This window comes from Lepidochelys kempii, chromosome 4 (genome assembly GCF_965140265.1).
Source record: "Lepidochelys kempii isolate rLepKem1 chromosome 4, rLepKem1.hap2, whole genome shotgun sequence".
Taxonomy (NCBI): Eukaryota; Metazoa; Chordata; order Testudines; family Cheloniidae; genus Lepidochelys; species Lepidochelys kempii.
Genome location: NC_133259.1, coordinates 18,984,886 through 19,012,724, shown reverse-complemented (window position 1 = coordinate 19,012,724; position 27,839 = coordinate 18,984,886). Strand labels below are relative to the sequence as shown.

The window sequence follows — 27,839 nt, the reverse complement described above, 5'->3', positions numbered from 1 at the left end:
GACAGGCAGGCTCCGCCCAGCAGGCTCCAAATGTGGAAACACTTAGTGTGGGAGGATCCAGGTGCGGGGTGAGAGGACTGTGTGGGGGGCAATCTGGGTGCAGGCAGCTCAGTGTGGGGTTCCAGGTGCAGGGGCAATGGGAGTCTGAAAGCAGGGTCCAGATGAAGATGGTTGAGGCTCAGCAGGGAGGGTCCAGATGCAGTGGGTGGGGCTCGGTAGACAGGGGTCCGCATGCGGGGGGGTGAGAGGGCTGGGTGCAGGTGGAGGGGGGAGGACTTGGTAGTCGTCCAGAGGCAGGGGGTGGGGTTTGGCAGGGTAGGGGTTCGGTGGGGCAGATGCACAAGGGTTGGGTTGACATTGGAGCAGCTCCCCATACAGTGATTCCTACCCCGACAGCTGAGGAATGATGGGGGCAGGAAGTGGGGTGGGCTGCAGAGCTGGGGAGGTGTCTGGGGGTAAGTCTAACCTGGCCCTGGCTGCTTCATGCAGGGGAAGTGCACTCTTCCCCCTAGCAGCTGAGCCTGGAACAGGGTAGGAGCTACTGGCCAGAGCATGGGGCTGGGGAGAGCTGGGTGAAGGGGGGCTCCAGATGCAGGGAGTGAGGCTTGGCAGAAGGGTCTGGGTATGGATGCACGGGGGTTGGGTGGATCTGACTGAGCACTGGCGGGGGAGTCCCCAGCCCCGTCCCTCCTCCCTGCAGCGATTTACCTCTCTGTTTCTTCCCCAGCTTCAGAGCCATGAAGGCCAACAACTAATGTGATGGTTAGGCACATGTTTCACCATACTTAGTCATTTACAGCACTTTATTTGCTCAAAGCATTGTAGACACATTAACTACTTAACCCCACACAATTCCCCAGTGAGGTAAGTAGTATTAGGCTACATCTACACTACAGACCTTACAGCAGTACAGCTGCACTGCTATAATGTCTCCTGTGTAACTGGTCTATGCTAGCGGGAGAGAAATCTCCCGTCAGCAGAACTAAACCACCCCCAGTGAGTGGCGGAAGCTATTTTGGCAGGAGAGGAGTAGGGAAACTAAGGCTATGTCTACACTGGAGCATTTGTCGGTGAAACTTCCGTTGGTCGGGGGTGTGGGGGGGGTTTCACACCCCGACTGACAAAAGTGCTAGTACAGACATAGCCTTAGTTTTCCTATTTCTAAAATGGGGATGTGGTAGAAAGGCAAGGTACATTGCCCAAGGCCACATAATAAGTCAGTTAAGCAGAGCCAGCGTCAGGTCTCCGGACCCCGGTGCAGAATCCTCCACATTGCCTTATTCAACTTCAAGACTTTCCAAATGCACCCAGCCTTGGCCGTCAATACAATTATTTCCATTAGGACAACAAAAGAAACCCCACATCCACGTTCAACTTTACCCATCGCTCCTCCCCCACCAATTCATCCGTCTCCCTTGAGAAAAGATGTGGAGGACAAAAAAATTTGGAATTTGAGAACAGAAATTGCTTAACCAGTGAAACGAACTTTTGTTTTTAAATATAACCCAAAAATGCTGATAATCAAACACACCATTATCGTAATTTAGAACGCAGTAATGCCAAAAGTATGGTAGGGTTTTTCCAAAGATATGCTCTGCCCTCAGGGCTTACAGTTACAGATAACACCTGAGATCTTCAACAGGAAAAGAAATTGGGGGTGGAAATCTATCATTTTCAGTTTACTTGCACATTTGAAAGCTGTGTGTGTACGTTCAGTTTCATCTCTTTGCATGCATCTTTTTTGCAGAGAAAAGAATTTTTTTTAAAAGGAAATGTGATAGGCTGGGGTAGGTGTAGATTTCAAGTTGGTGGTTTACGTTTAATGATTTAGGATCTTTTGTATTTATTTTTATAGCATTTCAGTTCACGTTTAGGATTGTCACAATATCATTAAATAAAAATGAACTGTTAGTATCAGTCAAAATTTACCAACCAGCTGGATTTTTCGACACTGCAGCCTGCAAATCTTTTGTTACAAAAATTTGAAAATTGTCTTGGGCTTTCTCTCCCATGCTAAAAAACCCAAATAATTTTCCAGTAGCCTAGTTGTAAGATACAGCCCTCAAATAATTATGAAATAGGACTTCTAATTGCAAGCAAAGGATTTCTGCTAATACCCATAGAAGCTATGCAAACCTTTGTTTTCTGGCTAATTAAAGGCTATAGGGAATCCTTTATTGCACTCTTTTGTAGTGGCTTCCATCCAAGGATTACTAAAAGCTTTACTCCTGAATTAAGCCCCACTACCTGCTTGGAAGTTAGTGAAGTATCCCCATTTTACAAATGGGTAAAACTGTGGCACAAAGCTGTTAAGCAAGTAGACTAACGTCTGTCACACCACTATTTTGTGGCAGTGTTGGGATTAGAACGTGCCAGTTTACAACTCCAACTACTTTAAACACAAAACCATCCTTCTCCTCAAGGAAACAAACAGTGGCTCAACATGACTTCTAAGACAAGCAGGAACAACCCAGCCAGCTTTAATTAAAAGCCAGATCTCCTACTTAAACAAAGGACCAGAGACCATTTATTTTCCAGTACATACGTGGGGGTGTGTACCAAACATTTGGGGGGAGGGGGAGGGAGGGGAGATTTTGAGAGAATACCACTAAATTATGTGATCAGCTTCCTTTCCTTCGGATCTATTTCAAATCTTCTCAAGAGAGGCCCAGGACTGGAAGAACATGGGTGATTCAGGTCTGATTGAACGAATACGGGCAAAGCCATATAGGTCATTCTTCACAATACCCGGCTACTCTGCCCCTAGTCGAAACCAGCTCTATTATTTCCCCTTGTTTAACGAGCACTCACATTGACTCAAATATATATTTTTTAAAATTCTAGGCAAACCTGTAGGCTGACAAGCAGCACCGTTCTCCATAGACATGTGGCATCATAAAGAATTAAGATATAATTTTCTTCCAATCTTAAGTACTGTATGTGCCTTTTCTGCATATTGATATGCATACACTAACATTCTTTGATATCAAGGCATTTAAAGTTCTGTACAATGAAACATGCTATGTTGAGTTGTACTTATAGATTTGAAGGACAGCAACGCTGCATACTATATAAAATGCTTAAATATTTGAAAAGGAATTTATATTTTTGTAACTTGAATCAGGCATTGTATTTCATAGAATCATAGGGTTAGAAGGGACTGCAAGGGTCATATAGTCTAACCCCCTGCCAAGATGGTCATCTAGTCTAACCCTCTCTAGCAATCGATGGCCAAAATGTTAATATAACAAACGGACATATTGTGATCAATTTTAAACACTGTTAAATCCTTTTTATTTATCAGTTAATTTCAAGAACACTCATCAGCAATTAAAAAAAATACTACCAGATTTCTTTTATACTTCACTGAATTCTTCTCCTGGAAAGAAAATATAAATAAACGTCTGACATACTGATGTAATTAGGTAAAGAAAATTTGTTGTTTATGTTTTCATTCTCCAGGCCACATGAGCACTTCCATGTTGGAAGCAATTTGCATAATGGAAACAGAGCAGGGAAGAGACCAGTGGGAATCACCCTCTTTCCTGGCTATAAACATCCAATAACTTCCAACCAAGCAATGCACATTTCCTCTTAAAAATTATTTATTCTTTACCATCCCTGCACATAAAAGCTTACGGTCTGAAAAGTCAAGTGCCATACAAAAGGTGAGGGGAGAAGAATACATATACCGTAGGTGGGGCTGGTGACCAGTCACTTCCCATTATAAAAAGAAAAGGAGTACTTGTGGCACCTTAGAGACTAACCAATTTATTTGAGCATGAGCTTTCGTGAGCTACAGCTCACTTCATCAGATGTTTACCGTGGAAACTGCAGCAGACTTTATATACACACAGAAATCATGAAACAATACCTCTTCCCACCCCACTGTCCTGCTGGTAATAGCTTATCTAAAGTGATCACTTTAGATAAGCTATTACCAGCAGGACAGTGGGGTGGGAAGAGGTATTGTTTCATGATTTCTGTGTGTATATAAAGTCTGCTGCAGTTTCCACGGTAAACATCTGATGAAGTGAGCTGTAGCTCACGAAAGCTCATGCTCAAATAAATTGGTTAGTCTCTAAGGTGCCACAAGTACTCCTTTTCTTTTTGCGAATACAGACTAACACGGCTGTTCCTCTGAAACTTCCCATTATAAGACTCTTTTCAATTGCTTATAAAACTTGATCAAACTTTAGCTATGTCCCATGTTTACCTCAGGCTTATTTTTTAAAAGTTTTTCAGCCCAAACAGTTCAGACATTCTTGGGAACAAACGTAGGAAAAAATAAGTTCTACCCATGTTAAAAATTCTGGTGACCTCTTTGTGAAGGTCTACTGCACCCATGCTCTGGAGCAAGACATTAAAATTTGGCAGGGGGGGTTGGCCTTTGTGTCACGGATATGTCTTTTGCCATCCCTATGAAAATCCACCCAAATTTGGCCAAGTTATATGCCTTGGAAAAATTGCCATCTGCTCAGTAGAGTCTTGCTGGATTTTTAGTAGCTAGGTTCTCTTTCATAGCTAAGTAGATTCTGTCTGCACTAGGCATGCTTTAGCCCATGACTGAGCTTTGGGCTGCTATGGGCTGTGCTAGGTTAAGGCACTGAAACCAAAAGCCAGGAGGCTCTCTCTCTTCTACTCTTGGCCCAGGCAGGAGGAAGCTTCCTGCTTCAAATGCAGAGGAGACAAGAACCAGACCTGGGAGACTGTGACTCAAGAATTTCTTGATGCCAACTGGCAAAACGGAGAGCGGGGAGGGGGCTACTGGAATCTCATGAGTTTGGTGTGTATATTCTAGTTCACCAAAGAATGGCATGCGGTCTCAAAAAGAAGCAGGTGTCACACTGGACATCAATATCATTGTGAAATGTACATACAGATATCGAGTAAGGAGTTACATACATATTCTGAATATATGTTCTTAAGAGTCTTTGTATCAAGGTGCTGATCACCAGCAAAGGTGAAAAGCAGGTTTTGTGTCAGACAGATGTTTATTCATCTGTTTACATGTAAATTGTCTCCTTCACAATGGACTTATCACAAGTCTGAGCTGAATGCAAATGAAGGATCCTCAGAATTTCACATGCAACCTAACAGGAAGAGAAAAACAGCAGGGGAGAGAACCTTATCTGGAAGTGCACTTCAAAGGGTTGGGAGGCAGACAAGACACCCAGGCACTCTTCACGGAGGAAGTAAAAGCACAGTGGTTTTGCTTCATGAAAAAAGCAACTCAGCGGGCTTGGCTAAAAACACTGGGGAGAACTTCGGTGAGATGAAACTTCTTTAGACGGGAGGTTAACCTGTTAAGTTTAGTATCTAGAAAGCATGTTATGATTTTGTTTTGTATGTAACCATTTGTTTCCAATATTCTTTCTTACTATCACTTAAGTGACCTCTCGAGGTCCCTTCCAGTCCTACGATTCTATGAAATCTCTATTATTATTTAATAATAAACTTATCCTTGTTTCACTATAAATATAGCTCAGTGCTGTGGCGTTAAGCTAAGTGCTGATCGTGAGCTGAATCTTACAAGCCGGTGTTTTCTGTTCCTTTGGGAACAGTGGGCCTGGTAATTCTGTGAGTGTCCGGTGGATAAGGGGCTGGACACTTCAGGGAAGGCTCTGAGGACTCGGGGGGGGGGGGGGGGGGGTTGATGTGTGCCTGAGAGTAAACCCTAGGGAGGCCTACAGGGACTGCTTGTGCTGCCAGAGGCTGTTTTCAGGGAGTTGATCCACAGCAAGCACAGACGAGGGTGCCCCACACTAAGAGCAATTGGTGAAGTTCCTCGCAACCCTGGGGAGCATCACAGGACAGGGGAGGGTGTATTAAAACAAGGGCCCTGGAGAGGGGGAAACTAGGACTGGGGAGCCAGAAACAGACACCTGACAGCAGCGCGTATGCCAAAGACTAAGAACCAAAAAGGAGGAAGGAAGGGGGTGGGAGAAGACAAACCTGACAAGGAGACAAGGTGCAAGGGGAGAACCACGAGTATCTGGTTGAAGAGACTGGGACAAGGAGCTGTGGGATCAGAGGAAAGTAACTAGATGATGAGCCCAAGGAGGGAGACTGGAAGCCACTGGGGACAGAGAAGATAAGTGTGAGGAGGGGGACAGAGAAACAAACTGGGCAAGAAGCAGGGGAAAGGAGAACTGGGACTGACAGGGCAAGGAGACTGGGAGGAGAAGATTGAAAGGGATGCAGCAGAAGACGTCAAGCTAAGGAGGGAGGAGGAATGGGTACAACAGCCCGAGTCCACCAGAGGACATTCCCCTCCAGAGTCTAGAATGGAACCAATGATTTCTGAGTTTGTCATTCCTCTACCGTCGGCAAGTATGTGAGAAACCCACTGACAAACAGTCTCTCTCATCCCCCTCTGGTGCTGGGCCACACAGAGGATGACAACCTACTACTGCTATCAGTTACTCCAACGGCACAAGTGACAGATGTCTGTGTGGTAGATCTTAAGATTCCAACTCTGATGAAGACCCATGTTGGTGTCAATATAAAGCCATATAATTTGATTTCTGTTTTTGCTTTCTCCTTATAAAAAGCTAGGAAATTATGCATAAAAAATTATGTTAAAAGAACACTATTCAGTACACAAGTCAAGCACTCAAAAGTTAGGAAATGCCCCAATGAAGGTTGGCTGTGCAACCTTAATTTAGCCTCTTTGTGTGTTTGCATTATGATACAGCCTTTAATTACATGATTATGCACTATTTTTCCACAGGATGTCTGCCTCATTCAGTGCACAAGATGGACCTGCTATACGGATGAATCACAGCTGTTTAGGAAAGGAGGCTATTATCTGTAAGACACCTGCCTAATTTTTGCATAAGTTGGAAGGTGTGTGATGAACAAGGCAGGGAATGGCAGGAAAAAAAAAAAAAACTAGTGTCGTGTTGAACACTGCCCTTGAAAACTGGGTTCTATCCCTGCCTCTGCTACAGAAATCCTGTGAGATGCTGGGCAAGTCCCTTAAACTCAACTTTTTACAAGTGGTCCCTATTTGTGTTCTCCACTCTTTCTGGGTGCCTGATTTGACACACTAGGGTCTGATTTGCAAGAGTGCTGAACACTTACAGATGGAAAAGAAGTCAATAGGATCAGTGCTTTGAACATATAAACTGCTATACAATGCTAAGTACTCTGAAAAATCAGATCCTAGTTGTCTCAAAATTGAGACATGGCATCCAAAATTAGTAGAAACTTTTGACCTTCATCTCTCTGCCTCTGCTCTTCATCTGTAAAATAAGGATAATAGCACCACTCCTTCACCTCACAGGCGTATTGTGAAAATGAGTTACTGTTTGTGAAGTACTCAGATAGTATAACAATGAGCCGCACAGAAGAGCCCATGAAACAATTATTAATTCTGTCTTCAGAGCAGGGTTTGAATCACACGCAGTAAATAAGGCATGGGGCCACACACTGAACAATGAGGAGAACACAAAATATTGAACAGTTGCTCATTAAGTGAGCACCATCCACCCTGTGCACTGAATGAGGCAGTGTTCTGTGGAAATGATATATGATCACATAGTTAAGAGACTGCGTCAGAGTGGATACAAATAATTTTTTAATTGAAATCAGATTTAAATATGTTTTTAAAATTTTATTTAAATGATTGTTTCTTTTTTAAAAATAAGCCTGTTTAAATTTAAATCTGAATTTAATACAAAATATTTTAAGCCCAAAATATAAAACTGTATTTAATATTTAATTATATAATTATAATTTAGTTGTAAACATGCATGTTTTTATATAAGAAGTTTATGTATGCAAAACATTTCAGGTTCTTTTATTTAAGACAAATGATTTTTATATGCTGTTGTGTATTTAATTAAATTCCAGTTACCATCAGGAAGACCAAAGCACAACTGGAGTTGCAGCCAGCAAGGGATGTGAAGGGTAACAAGAAGGGTTTCTACAGGTATGTGAGCAACAAGTATGTAAGCAACAAGAAGGAGGTCAGGAAAAGTGTGGGACTCTTACTGAACGGGGAGGCAACCTACTGACAGACTATGTGGAAAAAGCTGAAGTCCTCAATGCTTTTTTTGCCTGGGTCTTCACTGACTTATAAGGAGAGGCTGAGGGAACTGGTCTTATTTAGTCTGCAGAAGAGAAGAGTGAGGGGGAATTTGATAGCTGCTTTCAACTACCTGAAGGGGGGTTCCAAAGAGGATGGATGTAGGCTGTTCTCAGTGGTGGAGGATGACAGAACAAGGAGCAATGGTCTCAAGTTGCAATGGGGGAGGTCTAGGTTGGATATTAGGAAAAACTATTTCACTAGGAGGGTGGTGAAGCACTGGAATGGGTTACCTAGAGAGGTCGTAGAATCTCCATCCTTAGAGGTTTTTAACGGCTTGACAAAGCCCTGGCTGGGATGATTTAGTTGGGGTTGGTCCTGCTTTGAGCAGGGGGTTGGACTAGATGGCCTCCTGAGGTCTCTTCCAACCCATCTTCTATGATCCTGAAGTGGCTTGACTCAAATCATGAGCAAAAAGTTAATTAGCTAGTAAAGAAGAAATACGTCATTCACCATTTCCTAACATACTAAAAGTGTACAATTAATACAAATCTGAAATTATTATCCTATATAATTGCTTAAATAAATGTATATAGGTAGCAAAAAGATCTACCAAATTGTGTAAAGGTGCTATTTAGTTGTCCAACTGAGACAGACTCTTGGTCAGAGACTTCTACACCCTTCAGGGACTAATGCACAGCACCCGGCATTTGCAGTGACGCTCAAGCAGTGTCTTCAAAACAGGAAGGTTTATTGATACTCAGTTGGAATGTAGCACCGGAAGTCCTTCGGTTAGCATAGAGACAAAGGTTAAATCGTTCATTCTGGTCAAACCAGAGCAATTCACCAGCCAAGCTGGAGCGAACTTTTCATTTTCAGGGTCTGAGTTTCTCTCCCCTTTCTTCGTCAGTTCCCAGGTGAGACCTCCCGCTTCTTCCAGAGTCCACATTTATTCCCCCACTTTAAACCTCCCAGTCCCCTTCATTCTCGAGCTGGGGTCTCTGTTCAGCTTCTCTGCTGAGAGGTGGGGAAATCTTCCCCCTCTCTGGGTTGTTGGCAATGTTTCAATGTCCTTCCACCAGCTTCTGAGATTTTTCCACTGATACGGGTCCACCTTGGCCAGTCCTTTATTAATGACCCATTTCATCCCCACAGACAGCTAGGTGAGACAAACCTATGTCTTCTTAGCCTGCCGTAAGACCAAACAATCCTTTTCCTCCCTACCAGGTAGCCAAGCAAAGTATAGGGGAAACTGAGGCATACATATACATCACAAAAAATATTATGAAAAATTCCCACATTGTCACAGACACATGGAAGAGGCATAGAGGGTACTGCAGCACCCAGGCATGTGTGGGAGGCCCCAGAGACAGGAGACGCACCCCCTTCCCGAAGACCGAGTGCAAGGTAAAAGTATTGTCCACTTTGCATGGGGCAGGGGAGTGCTGGGGAACTAGATCAGAGCTGGGGTGAGGACTTGGAGCAGAACTGGGTGGAGCTGGGGAGCTGGAGCAGAGCTAGGAAAATGGTGGGGCTGGATTGGAGATGTGTGGGAGAATCGTGAAAGGGGGCCCTAACTTATTCTTGCACCAGGGCCCTTTACACCTTGTTACACCACTGGTCAGATTATTTAAATTTAAAAGCATCCACTCATTAAGGAAAGAAGAGAGAAAGAGACTCCAACCCATGTCCCTAGTTAGATGAAGGAGTGTCATCCATTTTATTAAATACTCATGAGATAAAGTGCATAGGTAACCTTTTGATAACACATTCACAGTAAGAGAATATTTGTTTATACACAGAAAAAGTAGGTCAAAAACATGTACTTACCAATTTTTCCAAACATTGCATTATACTTAAGGATTAATAATGTAATGGGTTAAAAAAAAAAAACCACACACACCACCATATACCCACACCCTCACTCTCACTTCTAAAGAGTCAGTGCTGTCTTAATTAAAAGGTCTTTTCCCAGCTCTGTTTACAAGTATTGCCACCGTTTACCACCACTGGCGATTCCTTTTCACTCTGAGGTGAAAAGGGTCAGACACATTATGTTTGTGTTTCCAAGTAGCTGAAGCAGACATGCAGTAGCCTTTTTTATTTGCCAAGGGGTTCTTGGCACCAGGTCAGCGAATGACCTTTTCAAAGGAATGAGTGAGCCTTCCATATGCATCCAATATTATGCCAAGCTGCACTCCTCAAAACCACCAATAATTTCTCAGCAAAATGGGGTCTCACCCTGTATTTCCCTCAGTGGCATCGCCAAGCAACCCATCACACTGCCTCCTGCTTTCACTCAGAGGCAGATTCTTTCTTAACTAAATTAATATTTTTCTGATGCTGAAGCACAAACCCCACACAATTAGAATCCAAAGTACTGTCTGTGGCTTGCTGCTCCTGTGTGCCCAGTCAGGGGACATGAAATTCAGGACTTAAGCAGTGATCCCGACATGCTGAAATGAAGGCCCATTTTATCATTTTACATCTTCTCTTTACAGTAGATTCAGCCCTTTAATCACAATACTGGGATCCTTCCAAAGTCCTCTCAGTGCTTCTCCTTTCAAACAACAAAGAGACAATTACACACTACTAAGTTGCTAGGTAAGGTCATATTCCCCACGCCGCAGGTTTTACAGCTAGAAGGAGGCACACGCCTTTACGTTGCTATTGTAAGCGTGGGAAGGAGGGTAGGAAGCCACAGCACCTTACACTAGATAGCATCCCAGGTACAGAAAATAAGGGCTTGTCTACACTGGCACTTTACAGCCTGCCACTTTCTCGCTCAGGGTATGGAAAAACACCCCCCCGAGCGCTGCAAGTTCCAGCACTGTAAAGTGCCAGTGGAGAGAGAGCCCCATTCCCCTCGTGGAGTGGGGTGTTTTTATGGCGCTGGGATGGCTCTCTCCCAGCGCTGTCTCGTGCCGTGACTACACAGCCGCGGCAAAGCGTTGCTGCGGCAGCACTGTAACGTTGCTAGTGAAGACATGCCCTCAGTCTGTAAATCCCACAGTCCTGCTTCCTCACGGTAGAGCTGCAAAGCCAGCAACGCACTGAAACCCAAGAGTGCAAGGAGACATGAAAAGCCAGTTTAACTAGGTAAATAAGGCTGTGGATTAGAGCGACAAGGTGGGTGAGGTAATATCTTTCATTGGATCGACTTCTATTGGAGAGAGAAAAGTTTTTGAGCTTTCAACGAGTTATTCAGAGCTGGGAAACAGGAGGGATGTAGGTCTGTAGTGTGCCCAGCCTCAAAATGTCACAATGAAAAATACCAGGTGAAACAGATTGTTTATCTTAAGTAGTTAACATATATTTTAAGCCACCTTTCAATGTGAAGCGACCCCTCCCGTCACGGGGGTGGGGTGGGGTGGAGTAAGAGGGGACAGCCGGGGGGGGGGGGGGCAGGGAGTTGTTAGTGCGTTATAGATTGCTGTAATAAACCATAAATGCCGTGTCTCTATTCAGTCCATTATTTTTAGCATCTAGCAAAATTATGAATTTAAGCTCCCAGGCTTGTCTTTTGAAAGTATTGTGTGGGTTTCCTTGAAGATGAGGAGGGATAGGGCAGATACAGAGTGATCATTTTGTGAAAAGTGTTCACCCATAGGTGATATGGTGTTTTTGTCTTTTATCATTTTCCTGTGGAAGTTCATTCATTCCTCCACAAACTCTGAAACATTAAAAACCTCCCTCAAAACACCATCCTTACCACCATGGATGTCACTTCCCTATAAGGCATGGGTGGCCAAAGCCCTGGCTTGTGAGCCACATGTGGCTCTTTTACAGTTAAAGTGTGTCTCATAGAGACCCCCATGCCCTGCTCCCCATTCTCTGCCTACCAGACTGGGTGGGGGAAAACTCGGGGCTTCTCCCGGCAGCTGGGTGGTGGGGCTTCAGCCCCGTGTGGTGTGCATGCCAGGGCTTGGGGCTCCTGTGGGGCTGAAGCTCTGAGGATCCCCTTGCTGTGGGGCTGAAGTTCCAAGCGCCAGCAGGTGCTCCCGGCTCTCGAACTTCTGAAGATTATCATATGCGGCTCAGAGGGTCTGTAAGTTTGGCCACCCCTTCTGTACACCAACATCCCTCACAATGACAGCATAGCTGCCTGCCTCAAATATTTACAAGACAATGGACCACCCGCAGATATCCACCCCAAATACATCGCCAAACTCATCCATTTCATCCTCACATATAACAAATTTTACATTCAACAACAAAGACTTTGTCCAAACCATGGGAGCAGCCATGGGTAGTAGGATGGCTCCCAATAAGACAATCTCTTCATGGGCCACAGTGAAGAATTTCTGGACAAATGCACCACAAAACCAATGATATACCTGAGATACATCTGTGGTCTTTTCATCCTCTGCACAGATGACAAACTTTAACCACCACCACCCGTTGTCCATTAAACTCTCTCTCAAACACTCCCATACTAGTACCAACTGCCTGGACCCCATGATCAGCTACAAGAATGAAAGTCTACAGACAGCCATGTATAAGAGAAATTTACGGCCCACCACAGCAACCTTCATAGACCCAGTAACCACCCAAATACACCAAGAAATCTGTATCTACAGCCAGGCACTCAGATACCACAGAATGTGTTCAGATGAGATACACCTTAACACACTCAAAACTGCCTTCAAAAAACAATGACACTCTACTTCTCTAGTGGATCGCATTATGAGAGAACCTGCTTCAATACAGAAATAAAACCCCCTCCGACCACACACCCTAAATTGTCACCTACCAGCCCAAACTGGAACCCAAAAAGAGTATCAAACAACCACAACCCATACGCAATGGGGACCCAGTCCTCAAAAAAAAAAAATCTTTCCTGATCCCCCTCTTCCTTCAAACAACCCCCACAATCTCTCCAAACTCATTATCAGAAGCAAGCTCTGCCAGAACAGATGCAAAACCTGCAAACACATCTCCATTTGAACAATGATCAACACGTCCCCACAACACACCTTTCAAGATCCCGGGGTCCTACACATCCCTGTTCCAACATGTGGCATATCTCAACCAGTGCACCAAATGCCCTGACAACAACTATGTGGGTGAAACCAGACAATCACTATGCTCTCCAGTGAACTCACTAAGGAAAATGATAAAAAGACAGAAACACCCTGTCACCTATGCATGTACACTTTTCACAAAGCGATCACTCTATATCTCACCTAGCCAAACTCATTCCCAAAGGAAACCTGCAGAATACTTTCAAAAGATGAGCCTGGGTGTTTAAGTTCATAACTTTGCTCAACACTAAGCATCATGGACTGAATAGAGACATAAGAACATAAGAGTGGCCAAACTGGGTCAGACCTAAGGTCCATCCAGCCCAGTGTCCTGTCTACCAACAGTGGCCAATGCCAGGCGCCCCAGAGGGAATGAACCTAACAGGTAATGATCAAGTGAGCTCTCTCCTGCCATCCATCTCCACCCTCTGACAAATAGAGGCTAGAGACATCATTTCTTACCCATCCTGGCTAACAGCCATTAATGGACTTAGCCTCCATGGATTTATCCAGTTCTCTGTTAAACCCTGTTATAGTCCTAGCCTTCACAACCTCCTCAGGCAAGGAGTTCCACAGGTTGACTGTGCGCTGAGTGAAGAAGAACTTCCTTTTATTTGTTTTAAACCTGCTACCCATTAATTTCATTTGGTGGCCCCTAGTTCCTATATTATGGGAACAAGTAAATAACTTTTCCTTATTCACTTTCTCCACACCACTCATGATTTTATATACCTCTATCATATCCTCCCTTAGTCTCCTTTTTTCCAAGCTGAAAAGTCCTCGCCTCTTTAATCTCTCCTCATATGGGACCCGTTCCAAACCCCTATTGTTTTAGTTCCCCTTTTCTGAACCTTTTCTCATGCCAGTTTTTTCTTTTTTGAGATGAGGGGACCACACCTGTACGCAATATTCAAGATGTGGGCGCACCATGGATTTATATAAAGGCAATAACATATTCTCCGTCTTATTCTGGAATGGTCCCTTGAAATGTGTGTTAAATACTTATGCTAAACAATCTGTTGCAACTTCTAATTAACTGTGACACACTGATTTCCCAAACCTGAAGAAGAGCTCTGTGAAGTTCTAAAGCTGGTCTCTCTTCCACCAACGGAAGTTGGTCCAATAAAAGATATTACCTCTCCCACCTTGTCTCTCTCTCTCTCTCTAATATCCTGGAACCAACATGGCTACAACGAAGGCTGTGGATTGTGAGTGATAGCAATACTGCTGGCCAATGGTGGGAAGGAAGTTGGGTGAGGTGGAGAAGATATGTATGGCCCTGATTCAGCAAAGCACTTTGGAATGGGTTTAGCTTTAAGCACATACTTAAAAGTTCCACCACTTGGCTGAACTGGGGCCTATGACAACAACATCTCTGCCATAGCGCATGTCTGTCAGCTAATCCACGAGTAGCACTGTATAAATGTTAATCAGATGTCCTTGCCTGCCCCGCACAGGTGGAGGACAACTCTAGACCTGGTAGTGGAAAACAGGGACATTGAGAATCGTCCTGAAAGGGGAAAATATAAGTGAAGTACTATTTTGACTGTAGTAACAGAGTTTATGAATGCACACAGTTGTTTAAAAGTGTTCTGCAGATGTTAAAAATAAAAGATATTCCTGAGCAAGAGGGACGTGGAGGGGTATAGCCAATCACTGGTTCAATATTTCAATGAAAAGAAACAGCTTTTAAAAAAAGACCCATACCCGCCCATGAACCAGACTATCTCGCAGGCTGCACCCCACTGGCTCTTTGCAGCCATCATCAGGAATTCCTATCACATTGCTTGGTGTTACCTCACTGTCATTCATAGGGTCCTAATACTTTAAAGATGTTCCACAAGCAATATATGCACTTTCCTAAATGGTTACAATTAACTTAGAGAGGTTTAGATACCTTGTTGGCTTTGGCACCAGAGCTGTAAGAAACCACACTGTGAAGAGTGTTAAATGTCCTGATTTTTCCAATTGAATCAAGAGAACAACCATGTGCAGAACACAATGTATCCTGCAGACTCAACAGCGGTCAGATTCATTTTGCTGTGATATCTGACCCCATGATGAGGCAGAGATGTATGCAGGATAGTGATCGAATAAATCCCCATAATTTTTTTTATTTGTCCATGCTGTTATACATTGTATCCAGACATGGATATCTGAATACAAAGAGGACGTTTCTTGCATATCTATGCCATTTTAATGAAAAAAATTAATAAAGCTAGATTAATTTTAGATAAGAGGTTAGGGGAGGGCTTAGTAATTAGGGAGCTGGCCTGGATTCAATTTCCTGGTCCACCACCAGCTTCCTGTGTCACTTTGGGCTGCGTGCCTGAGCTTGCCATCTGTAAAATGGGGATATCAGCACTTCTCTACCTCACAGAGGGGTTGGGAGGATAAATGTATGAAAGGTGATCAGATACTACCGTGATGGGGGCCATCTAAATACCTTAGACAAATGGATACATTTTGTTTGCTAAAGTGATCCTAAACACATCTTCCCCCTGCCTCCTGCTCCTCCAAGGGATAAGCTCAGCACCTGCAGGATTCAGTCCTCAGGTCAGAACAGCCCTTGAGCTCTCCCTCCATATGCATGAGTGACACAGGGTAAAAGCAATGCATTTTAATGGCACAATCAACCTCATGCAGATAATTGTTTGAAAAAGGGTGCATCAAGTTCTCTCAGTTACCCTGGAGAAGGGATCAAACCACTGTATGTGTTTTACGATAGGGCCCCACCCCACTTACCAAACCTGCAGAACTTGTGGCCACTGTTCTTTGGTGCTGCTGGATAAGTCTTTCCCCTCACTGAGAGTGGGTGTCAAATTCTTTATTTTACATTGCACTTATATGGCAGAAAGTTACAGTAATCTCTGGCTTTTACAAAGAACAGCAGATTGTTTTGTTTTAAATCGGTTTCCCCCCTCACAACCAGTCTCAAAATGAATGAAGAGAGGTTAAATCTGAACCTATCTGAAAATTAGTTTAAAAAGTAAAAGAGAAGAGTGTGCCCAGTGTTACATTGGGTTAATTCCTACCCATTGGTGCTGCTTGGTGTGTCCGTGGACGCCATTACGACACTTCAGTGTAGATCAGCTCATCTGGAAGAGAAAAGGAGACATGAATACACAAGTTAAAAATATCCAGGTATTTTCCCTTTTGTAAGACACAGCACATGATATTCAGCCTGATCCTAGGTGCCACCTAAGCTTTGCTTAAGCAATAATATGGACCAATGGGATCACTTTTCTCCCATACAGTTGCTCCCAGTAGATGGTCATATAGGGCAGGACAGGAGGCTGGGTGTGTAATCTCCAGAAAAAGGCTCTCTTTCTAGTACCATCCTGCCTGAAATCTCTTGTTAATTTGAAGCAGAAATTATCCAGGGAGGAAACAGACATTTACATTTGTGTGTGTATTTCTGCCTTTCAGCTTTGGCTGTCAGAGGTGTCTGATCCATCAGACAGCTCCTTTGATAGCCTGTTTTCTAAAGCCATGCTGTAACTGAGCAAAATGCAGGTACCCCTACAAAAATAATGCTCTCTGATCATCATCTATGAATGAAGACAAAAAGCAAAACCAAAACACATGCATGGCATTTTTCAGCAGCTCTCCCCCTCAAACCTGCAGGGCAGTCTGAGCTATCATCCTGAATGACATGTATTAGCAAGGCAAATACTCTACAGAATAGATGGTTTGCCTGAGGCAGCAAATCATTAGCAGTATTGCCAAGCCCAAAATGTTCAAAAATCATGAGTCAGGCTCACCAAAAAATCATGATATTGGCTTTAAAACCATGATATTATGTAAAAATATTAGATTTGGGGTTCTTTTTATTTGACATCTGCTTTTGAAGCCTTTAGGGCACACTCGGGTCACATTTTGGAGCTTTCTCCACAGCTACACAGGTAGAAATTTACTTTTTCTGTAAGAATGAAAGCTGAAATGGTCATATACCCACTTGTCTCCATGAGCTGCGGCTTTAAGGAAAACAATAATTATGAGACTCATGACAAAATCAGGAGAGTTGGCTACACTGCATTAGGACGATAGCTATGCATTAGTAAAATTTTGACACTTTGCTCAGTGATTTACACTACGCAGAGAAAGAAAAGTTCTCTGCCTCAAGAAGTTTACAATCTAAGAACCTGATAATGAACACAGAGCTTAGTCCTGTAAGTTGTCCCATTGGTCTGAACTCCACTAGTTTGAACTGTTGGCTTCAAAGGGACTTCTCACAGTGGTAAGGTTTCAGAGTAGCAGCCGTGTTAGTCTGTATCCGCAAAAAGAAAAGGAGGACTTGTGGCACCTTAGAGATACTCCTTAGAGATCACCTGCAGAATTAGGTCCTAAATGTCTAGGAGCAACACAAAACATTCAGTAGTTGTTTGCGCTGCGTGGCACTGTGAGCAGATATTTGCCAAACAGAAATCCCTAGAACTAGCACCTAGTTTGCCATTATCCGATGTCACTACTCATGCTGGGCTCTTAAGCATTTCAAGGCCCAGAGACATCTACATTGGAGTCACATGAGCACTTGCTTGAAGCATACAATGCTGTATTTTCCAGCTGGGGGTGTGACCCATGGAAGCACCAGACTGGTCCAGGGAGATAGACATAGGAAAAGAGCATCTGGGTGGTGAGGGGAGGGAGAGAAGCTGCATAACCCTTGATACCCCCACACCTTTACTGCAAATATGTCCTATAAATGCGGCTAAAGCAAAGGGAAGCTCTTTGAAAGTTACCATGGTCTCCTCTCCCCCAGCTGTGGTACCTAACTGCACTAGATTACAGGCTCAAGCAGTAGCTTACCAGCCTGAACTTCTCTTTGTTCCCAGGACACTCAAGTTCAACCTCAAAAGCATGCACACCACAGCCACATAGGGCGAAGGAACAAAATGATACCAATGGACTCTCCACTCAGTATCACGTAACCCTCTGGTGAATGGAAGAAACAAAAAAATATACAGCAAAATAGAATAAAATAAAAGGTACAGTAAAAAGGAAAGAAAGAAAGAGCAGCGAGGAGAACAGGGAAGATAGACAGAAAAGAGAACACAGATACCAAGTCCCATCACAGTTACAATGAGGGAGAGATGTGCATTGAAATGGGTGGCTGTAACAAAAGACTGCTATTCACAGCCAATTGGGTTTCAGGTACCAGGTATCACTCCACCCTCTTGCGCACTATAAAAATGAGGTCAATTTAAAAAAAAAATTAGTTGGATCTGCCATCTCCAAAGTCTTCCCTGTGCTCAAGTCCATGCAAATGCATGGAGCCTATTTTATTACAAAGCTTGTGGCAACTACCACAATAATCACCTTGATTCCTCCCTCAGATCTACTCCAGTTTCTCAGGGCAGGTCTATGCTTAAAATGCTGCACTGGGGCAGCTGCACCAGGGCAGCTGCACCGCCGCTGTCGTGCTTAAATGAAGATGTTCCCGCGCCGATGGGAGACCTCCCGTCGGGGTAGTTAATCCACCTCTGCAAGAAGCAGTAGCTATGTCGACAGGTGAAGCTCTCTCGCCAACATATGCTGCCTACACCAGGGCTTAGGTTGGTATAACTATGCCATTCACACCCCGTAAGCAACTTAGTTATACTGATGCAAGTGTGTAGCGTAGACCTGGCCCCAGTGGAATAGGTTCCACAAACGTTTAACAACAGTAATTGGTTTAGAAGAAGTTTCAGGTGGCTTTTTCACAAATGGCTTTCATTAAGAGCTGAGAAGTGCTCCACAACAAACTGATTTTGAATAAGACCAAAGTGAAATGAAGGATAGAAAATAGGGTCTGGATTAGTGTAAGTACAAAACCCACAACAACCCAGGGGTACCAGGAGAAGGGAGAGAAAAACACACGTTGGAAATAAATTCTGGCAGGAAAACAAGCACTGAAATGGTTAACACTCAGACCAGACCCTTTATCTGCAGCATCCCACCTTACTGAGAGCATAACACAGATTTATGGCCCAAGGACAGGCTGCAGGAGCATTATGCGAAACAGTGGGAGCTCAGCTCAGCCAACTGAAATTAAAAGAAGTGGATGAGTTGGTAACTGGATAAAGAGGCTGACCTCTAGGTCATCAGTTTCATTCCAGGCCAGTCCACTACCATTAGAAAGTTTTTCAGTCTTCAGTGCACTATATCAAGCAAGTTTGGTGGGCTCAGATTAACCTATGACAGCATCTGTCAGATCACTGCCACCAAAACAAAACTTTCAGTTGAAAAGACTCAGGACTAAATATGCATGGAGACGACACTATCAAAACACGGCATGCATCCTATGAAGTGAGCTGTAGCTCATGAAAGCTCATGCTCAAATAAATTGGTTAGTCTCTAAGGTGCCACAAGTACTCCTTTTCTTTTATCAAAACATTGTTACATATAGACAGTAGGATGCAACCAAGGGATTCCACTTTGAGCATAACAATGTAGGAGAGCAGCAGCCTCTCTTAAAGGTTTTGTTCCATTTATATTTGAGAATTTAAAGAGATCTAACATTTCCCACACTTCTCTGGGCTTTCCCATCTCTAGTCCCTGTGTAGCCTCAGAACCCCATCCTACCAAGTGCTCAACTCCTCCCACAAAGTGCTGAGCTCCATCGCCTCATGTCGCAGTCATTAGGTATGGAAGGAACAGAGCTCCACTCAGAAGGTGCAAAGCAACTGTACCCTGGCTTTGCATCCTTGGCTATCCAGAGCTCAGTTATCCAAAGCTCCCCACATCAGAAACAGGACTATGATCCCAACATCTGTTACTTTTGCTGAACATTCAAGTATCAAATCTTTACTATATGAACATATTAACATCGCCCATGACACTTGGATAATAGAGGCTGGTAAAGTATATAATAGATTTTACTTGATTATAGCAGAGGAATTAATAGTGCTCAAATACTATGTAATAATGAAGAATGGATGGAACCCTTTGTGGTACATGCTCCCAGTCAGAGTTTAAGACATACCTGTGACATTCTATGATCAGTAATCTTGTTTTAAGAAAAGAAACCGAGATGACACAGTTGTAGAAAAGGCAGCTCAGCCTGACAGACAGTCAAGTTGGGTTTAAAATAAACTAATGTAGGTAAACAACCCAGGAAGGGTACTAAGTGGGTAAACTACTACTCAAATGGTCCTAACATTGGCTGCACATGATCAAAAAGGAGTCTGCCCCTCAGGAGAGGCTTGGGCCTCAAGAGGTACAGTACTATAGAGGAACACCAATTCATCACAGATTGACTGGGAAGCATGGGGAGAGAAGAATGCACTGCCACTACTTAGGTTATATCTGCTCTATGGATATAGGGCACATTAATCTCGGAGATAAAATTCTCATTCCATTGAAGCCAATGGGAGTTTTGCCACTGACTTGATCACACAACCAGGGGTGTTAATCCAGCACTGCAATCATTTAAGAGAGTTATTAACATATATCACATTTTAGTAAGCCACCACTAGCTGCAATTGTCACCTGTTTCTGCCTCTCTGGCCTCAGTTTGCATTTGAAAGATATTTGTTTCTAAATAGAAGCTTTCCCCTCCAAAGTCAATTAATATACTAAAGAATTCTAGCTAAAATTCCTGGTTTTGTTCTCAAAGTGAGCACACAACATACAAGTAATTTTTTCCCTTACAGATCTTTAACAGTTTCCTCCTTCACCAGTTCTGAATGATGTCTGTGACTTCCCCCTCCTACTACGTTTCAGAAACTCTAAGACGCCAGAGGTTTCCTCTAGAGCCAGAGTCAGGAAGTGAACTCTCTTTCAGATGGCTTACTGAAATGCTTTTTCTAAACATATTTTCAAAATAAAATCCAATCGTTTGTGAATAAATGTTCCTCAACTCTTCAAACTTTTTTTGAAGAACAAAAACAAACATAATTGGGAACCATCCAAATTATAAATATTTATGTATGTTTATTCTTCTTCTTACAAGCCACTAAGTTGCTACTCAATAATACTGTCACTAATAGCCATACAATACCTAGCACTCATGACATAGAGCTCCAACACTGATCTTTTATAAATCCCATGGAGAAAGGCAAAACAGCATGGGTTACATGTTTTAATTGTTAGGGAGACTTTTACTGTGGAATGGGAGGGGAAAGATGATAAACCGCTATTTGGAAGAGACTTAAATTTTGACTGTTTGCTTTGTAACTCTACACTTAGCACCTACAGACTACAACTTTCAAACACCTAGAAAGGAGAGAGAGAGTTTGAAAGTGGTTAAAACAGTTTATAACTTTTATAATACAAGTTTCTAACAGAGTTAGAAAGAGCTAAGTTCAAACTCTGATGTTGGGAGACAGGAAGGTAGTGTTGAACACAACTGCAAAGTGGCATACACTAAGCATTTTTGCCAACAAATTTCCCATCACTGATACCACCAGTTCTACTCCACCCCTGGAGAGTATAAATGTAGACAACACTCCAAGCAGCTGCTGCTATTTTAGCCATCATGTCATTTAACCCTGCAGAGTTGCTGGGGAATTTATAGATTCATAGATTCATAGATATTTAGGTCAGAAGGGACCATTATGATCATCTAGTCTGACCTCCTGCACAATGCAGGCCACAGAATTTCACCCACCACTCCTAAAAAAGACCTCACACCTATATCTGTGCTATTGAAGTCCTCAAATTGTAGTTTGAAGACCTCAAGGAGCAGAGAAAATTTAGTCAGGACTGAAAATTTCTCCTGCAATGAGGCAGATTGGGAAATTCATTTCCCATATACATAGATACACCCTTTTAACATTTCTGTCTTGTATAACTTTATCTTACTGTAAGAAGTATGTCTTTTTCATACTATTTTGAACAGCAATGCAAACTTTTAACATAGTTTTTTAAGCAGTTGTATGTATGCGCATACACACAACTCTTATGAATGACCACTTCGGTTATTTCCTGGAGCTGTCAGGCACTCAGATACTACAGTAGTAGAAGACAAATACCTAAACAAGTTTTCAGAGGATATCATTAACCCATCAAACCTAATTTTTTAAGTGACTTATCAACATCTTAAAAGCGTCATACAAAGAAGTGGATGTATATAGAGAAACTACTGTCCATCTCAAAAAGAAGCTGTAAATAAATCTCTAGCGGCAGGATTCTATGGAAGGACGTGTAGGTCATGGATCCTGGCACACTGGCAGGGAAGTCCTCAACCCTAGTTTACCAGGCTCCTGTGGCCAATATCATAATATGTCCTATATAAAGTATTTAAGGACAACAGGAAGCCCGAACACAATTGGGAGCTTTCCTACAAACCACAACTTTTTGAATGTGTAAGATGCATCTAAGCGGTTTAAAAAACACAGATGACCCAGGCACCTGAAACAGCTGCATTAGGGCAGTTTTGATGTGACATTGTTGAAACAGATGTTACGCTATCTCTCGTCCACTTCCACTTAAAAATACTTTTAGCAAATCAATGCACAATTCAGAGGCTTCAGTGTAACTTTGTGTTCCCAGCTGCTGTTAGACTGGTGTAGAATTCATTGGTGGGGAAGAGGAAGGTGGGGCTCTCTCATTGTGGGAGACACCATATAAACACACGGTAGTAAACAGTCCCTGTCCCCAAAGGGCATAGGAGAGCTACAGGTTGGGGAAAAGAAGTAGAGCACCCAAGCAGAATTATGATTTGTAAATGTTATGTTAGTGTCGCTTTTTTTTTTTTATAAAGACATTTCATTTCTGTACTGGAGTTTTCAAAAACTTATAGGAGTTGTATGGTTTGAGGCAGATAAAGGCTGCACCCTATAATCCAGAAACTAACCATCTGGTAGAATTCAGAGTAACAGCCGTGTTAGTCTGTATTCGCAAAAAGAAAAGGAGTACTACTGGCACCTTAGAGACTAACCAATTTATTTGAGCATGAGCTTTCATGAGCTACAGCTCCCTTCATTGGATGCATTCAGTGGAAAATACAGTGACGAGATTTATATACACACAGAACATAAAAACAATGGGTGTTATCATACACACTGTAAGGAGAGTGATCACTTAAGATAAGCTATTACCAGCAGAAAAGCGAGGGGGGGGGGGGAAATGGTAGAACGTTTCAATGGGACATTGAAGTCTATGCTGAGGACATATGCTACCCAATGAGAGAATGACTGGAATGTATTTGTTGTTCACATAGAGGACTGTCCCCTAAGAGTCTACAGGGCTTGCTTCCTTTGATCTCCTTTATGGGAAAGAGGTGCAGGGACCCCTAGATTTAATACAAGGCCCTTGGAAGGGTAGTACAGAAGAGCCTGTAAGGTAGCATGCCACTTGTTTTAAAGAGAATTTAAAGGCTATGATGGACATAACGCATCAGAACCCTGGAAGGTTGGTACAACAGGCATGTTGGAGAAAGGTCTTTTGATGTAGGTGACTTGGTATTAGGTTTGAATCTAGTTAGGAAAAACAAAAGTTCAAGATTTGTGGACGGGACCTTTTGAGGCAACAGAGTGAAGGAGGCAAACAGTTCATGTCAATAGACTGAAAACTTACCACAAGAGAGAGACGGGGGGTGAATATGATTTATTGTGAGGATGAGGCAACATTTACTGCCCCTTTAATTGATTTGGTCCTGAAGAGTGGGGAAGAGACTCCACTGGAGAGCACTGAAATTTGGGAGGGTGAACCCAACCCAGAAGTAGGATACGTTGGCCCTCTTGAAATAACACAGGCAGGTATTTTCCAACCAGCCAGGTTTAACGAACAAAATAATGCATTCCATGAAACTACAAGGTCCTGCCCTGCTCCTAGCAGAGGACACTGTGCTAAAGATGAAATACAAAAGACAAATTCAGGAGAAAGTGGAGAGCATGCTAGACATGGGAGCAATCACTAAATCAAAAAGCCCCTGGGCATCTCCTACCGTGATTGTACCTAAAAGGGATAAAACCCTGAGATTGTGTGTGGATTTTAGAAGGGTAAATGCTATCACCCAACCTAATCCTTACCCTACACCCCAGATAGAGGACCTTCTGGATCTACTGGGCAGTGCAAAATTTATAATACTCTGGATTTGACTCATGGATACTGGCAAATTCCCTTAGATGCTGATGTCCAGGAAAAGTCAGCTTTCATAATGGAATGTGGCCTGAGTTTAAGATTATGTCTTTTGGATTAATTAAACTTCTGAAAGGTAGCCCCACATTGTCAATGAGGTGCTGCAGGGTTTACAGACCTTTGTCAAGGCCTATGTAGACAACTTGGCTGTTTTTAGTGACTCCTTGAAATCTAGATTACCTGAACCTTGTGGGAATTGTATTGCAGGGGCCTAGAGAAGCCAGCCTCACTGTCCAGGTGTCAAAATGCAAGATGGGGGCCACAGAGGTACCTTATCTAGGACACAGGGTGGGCAGTAAGTTTGTTCGTCCTGACCCTTTAAAAGTAGAAGCCATTTGGAACTGGCCTGTCCCACAAACCAAGGAGCAGGTCCAATCCTTTATCCATCTGGCCAATTAACACCAGAAGATTGTAAAGGAGTTCAGTGACATTGTGACTCCCATAACAGACCTTGCGAAAAAGGGGAAGCCACACCAGGTGAATATGGACTGAGGCCTGTGAGAAAGGCTTCAAGGACATAAAAGAGGCTTTGTCTAAAGAGTCAGTTTTTAGTCAGCTCTGATTTCAGCAACTCCTTTGTGATGTGCTCTGATGCTTCTAATACTGGGTTAGGCGCACTGCTAACGCAGACTGGGGTGGGGGACAAGCAGCACTCCATTGCCTTCTTAAGTAAAAAACTGACCTCTACTGAAAAGAGCTATGCTGACACAGAGAAGGAATGTTATGCCATTGTTTGGGCTATCACGCAACTTAAGCCTCATCTGTATAACAGAACATTTAAGTGCTATTGGACCACTCCCCACTAACATAGCTGTGCGGAGCCAGAGGGACCAATTCGAGACTATTACACTAGAGCCTAGCTCTATAGGAATAGGACATGGAAACAGTCCATATCAAGGTAAAAAAAAAAAAATGCAGTAGCAGATGCCTTGTCAGGAGCAGGGAGACCCTGATGCATATTCAGGAGCACCTTCTGACACCATTTTTGCATTGGGGGTGATGCCAGCATACCAGGTGCCAGCTCAGGCCAAGGTCCCCATGCTTCAACTGAACACTGACAAATGCATAGCTGAAATCAGTCTGGCTCACCTGTGAGTTAGTATTGTTACATTAGTATAGGCATTCAAATTATATATTGACTTTATGGAATGCCTATAGGTTGCTGCATGCATTAATCTCACTTATAACATCTGTACACCATATTAGAAGGTAAAATTTGAGTGCACTGTAAGTGACCGGACAGGAGAGAGACATTAACTAGCGTCAAGTGCTGATCTCCAACAAAAGGTGTCACATCCTGGCCAACAAGGAAGGCCCATCAACACCAGACAGATGAGAGTAGAATACTAAAAAGAGGACTAAAGACTTTGTTGTTTACTCTTCCTGCCCCCATGAAGAAGAGTCTTGCAAGGGAATTCCTCCCATCAGCTGAGCTTTTAGCTCACAGCAGAAGAGGGTGGGGGAGAGAGAAGAGCAAGGAGGAACTGTATCTTTATGCTGCTTTGACTGTAAGGAACAAGGATTACTAGGCTTAAGCAAAAGATCCCCAGTATTTAGCCTGGGTTAGCCTTAAAGGATATATAGAGCTTGCTTGCTATAGAAGCTTCTATTACTTTTTGAAATTTCAGACTGGAGCTCATCTTCAGCTTAACCTATTGTTATTCAAGAGCAGAATTTGGTTCCTCTATTAGTAATGCTATTTAAATAAAATGAGGTCTTCCGTGGTGGTTCCTCTATTAGTAATGCTATTTAAATAAAATGAGGTCTTCCATTGCTTTGAAGAGCCACAGGATTAGAGCAGTTCACATACATATTCCTCTTTCTGGTTTGTCTTTAAATTATAAAAAATATAATTTTAAATGTGAGCCATTGCATTATGTTAAAGGTAGATGGATGCTTTAGGGGTTACCTACTGAGGCCATGTCTAGACTAGCGAGCTTACAGCGACACAGCTGTACCAAGGCAGCTGCGCCACTGTAAGATCACTCGGGTACCCGTGCCACACTGACATAATAAAATCACCGCAATGAGCAGTGATAGCTCTGCCAGCAGGAGACGCTCCCCTGCCGACACAGCACTATGCACACGAACACTTACACCGGTCAAACACTATGTCACTCAGGGAGTGGTTTTTTCATCCCCCGAGCGACATAAATGGTAGTGTAGACATGGCTTTAAGACATTTCAATGGGTGAGTGTCTCAGAGTGGAGCAGTTTGCAGGACTGGGGAAAGGACATGCCAGAGTAGAGCTGGAAGCTTGCCCCTTGGGTTGAAAGAGTGACCTCTGGTGGACCAACTTATTCTCAGGTTTCAGAATTGCTCACTGTTGACTTTTTGTTTACCTATAGTTAATGTTTTCATTATAATGTTTCCCCATGTTTCCATTATAAACCAACAACAATATAAACGATCAGTTCAACAAATAAACTAATAAACACCAGTAATTATCTCATCATTAAAATTATCAGAGTGCATATGATTGTCATATGAGCAAGCCCTTTGTAAGTCTTACCAACCATACTAAATACAGATGACTTTTGAGCAAAACAGTAGTCTACTCCATCCAGTATAAGGGGAATAAATTAGATACTTAGCCCAGTGCTGCATTTTATGTGGAAACACAAAAGAGAAAAAAAATCACAGTTTGAAGAAAGAAAAAAAAGAGAGACAATTGCTGGAAAATGACTCACCACCCAGAAGCCAAGAGCTGAAATTATACAGATTTTTATAACCCTGTAGAGTTGAATTGCAAAACCCAATACTTGGTGGCTGTTAAGCTGTCTTTAAGAACGAATACAACATTTTACACAAATGGGAGTGATAAATCCCGTGCAAAGCTAATTAAGACAATGAAGTTTTGCAGTTAACGTCAACAGACCCTTCTCACACCCCCATCAGGAGTTCAGTCCCTCCCCCAAACTCCGGACAATTTTTTTTAAAGTCACAAGATCATTAAATACAGCGACTGGCAGCTGCTTGCTTTCACACTCACGCTCTTGCTGCATTTGTTTATAAAGCAAAGTAAAGCCCCCCCCCGCCATGGGAAAGTGTGAGCGCCGATCCCTGAAGGCTGGAAAACCCAACGCAGGAAACAAGGGAGAAAAGTTTCCCAACAACCTACCCTGGTAACTGCCCGCTTCCTTCTCTCCCCCTGAACTGCTGCAAACGCCCCCTCTATCCCTTCAGGGCGGGGGGAGCAGGAGAGTTCTAGGGGGGCTCTCCCGCTCCAACATCCCTCCTACATCCATCCTCACCTCTGCCAAATCGATGCAAGCTCCCTCAGGGGAAGGGCTGGGGCAGGGGCTTCTCCTGAGCGCTCCCTTCCTTGCAGGGGGAGGGGAGAACGAAGATGCTGCTTCGCCCCTCTCCTCCCTGACCTGTTGCAGCAGCAGACAGCCCGATTAGGCTCCCCCCGCCCCTGCCTCCAGCTGCTGCAGCCTGCGCGCGCGTCGGGCAGCAGGAGGGAGGTGTCCGGGCGGTGGAACGCGTAGGGAGGCGCGCGCGCCACAAGCTGGGTAGGATGGGGGTGGGGGGGAGCGCCCAAGCCCCGCCTCCTTCGCTCGGGACACGCCCCCTTGAGCCGAGCGCGCGCGCAGGAATCCTCCCCCCGAAAGGCCGAGCGCGCAGCGGCTGCAGCAACCTGAGCAGCTGCTCAGGCTGCCCAGCCCTGCAGTCCCTGCAGAGGGGCGGGGCCTGGCTCCCTTGCCTGGCTGGGGGG

General features: G+C 43.6%; 1 protein-coding gene across 8 annotated transcripts in view; it reads right to left on the bottom strand.

Moving 5' to 3' along the window:
• AFF1 (ALF transcription elongation factor 1) overlaps positions 1-27,566 on the bottom strand; it is a 167,824-nt gene extending 140,258 nt beyond the window's left edge. For 5 of the 8 annotated variants that reach the window (XM_073340610.1, XM_073340611.1, XM_073340615.1 and 2 more), the window contains exons 1-2: positions 27,376-27,566; positions 16,092-16,154 (exon numbers count right to left, since the gene is read on the bottom strand). In XM_073340610.1, the coding sequence (XP_073196711.1) occupies positions 16,092-16,126 (35 nt within the window). In that variant the 5' untranslated portion in view covers positions 16,127-16,154; positions 27,376-27,566. The remainder of the gene's footprint in view (positions 1-16,091; positions 16,155-27,375) is intronic. The other 3 variants (XM_073340616.1, XM_073340618.1, XM_073340619.1) reach the window with 1 other exon arrangement.
• Positions 27,567-27,839: the final 273 nt, after the last annotated feature.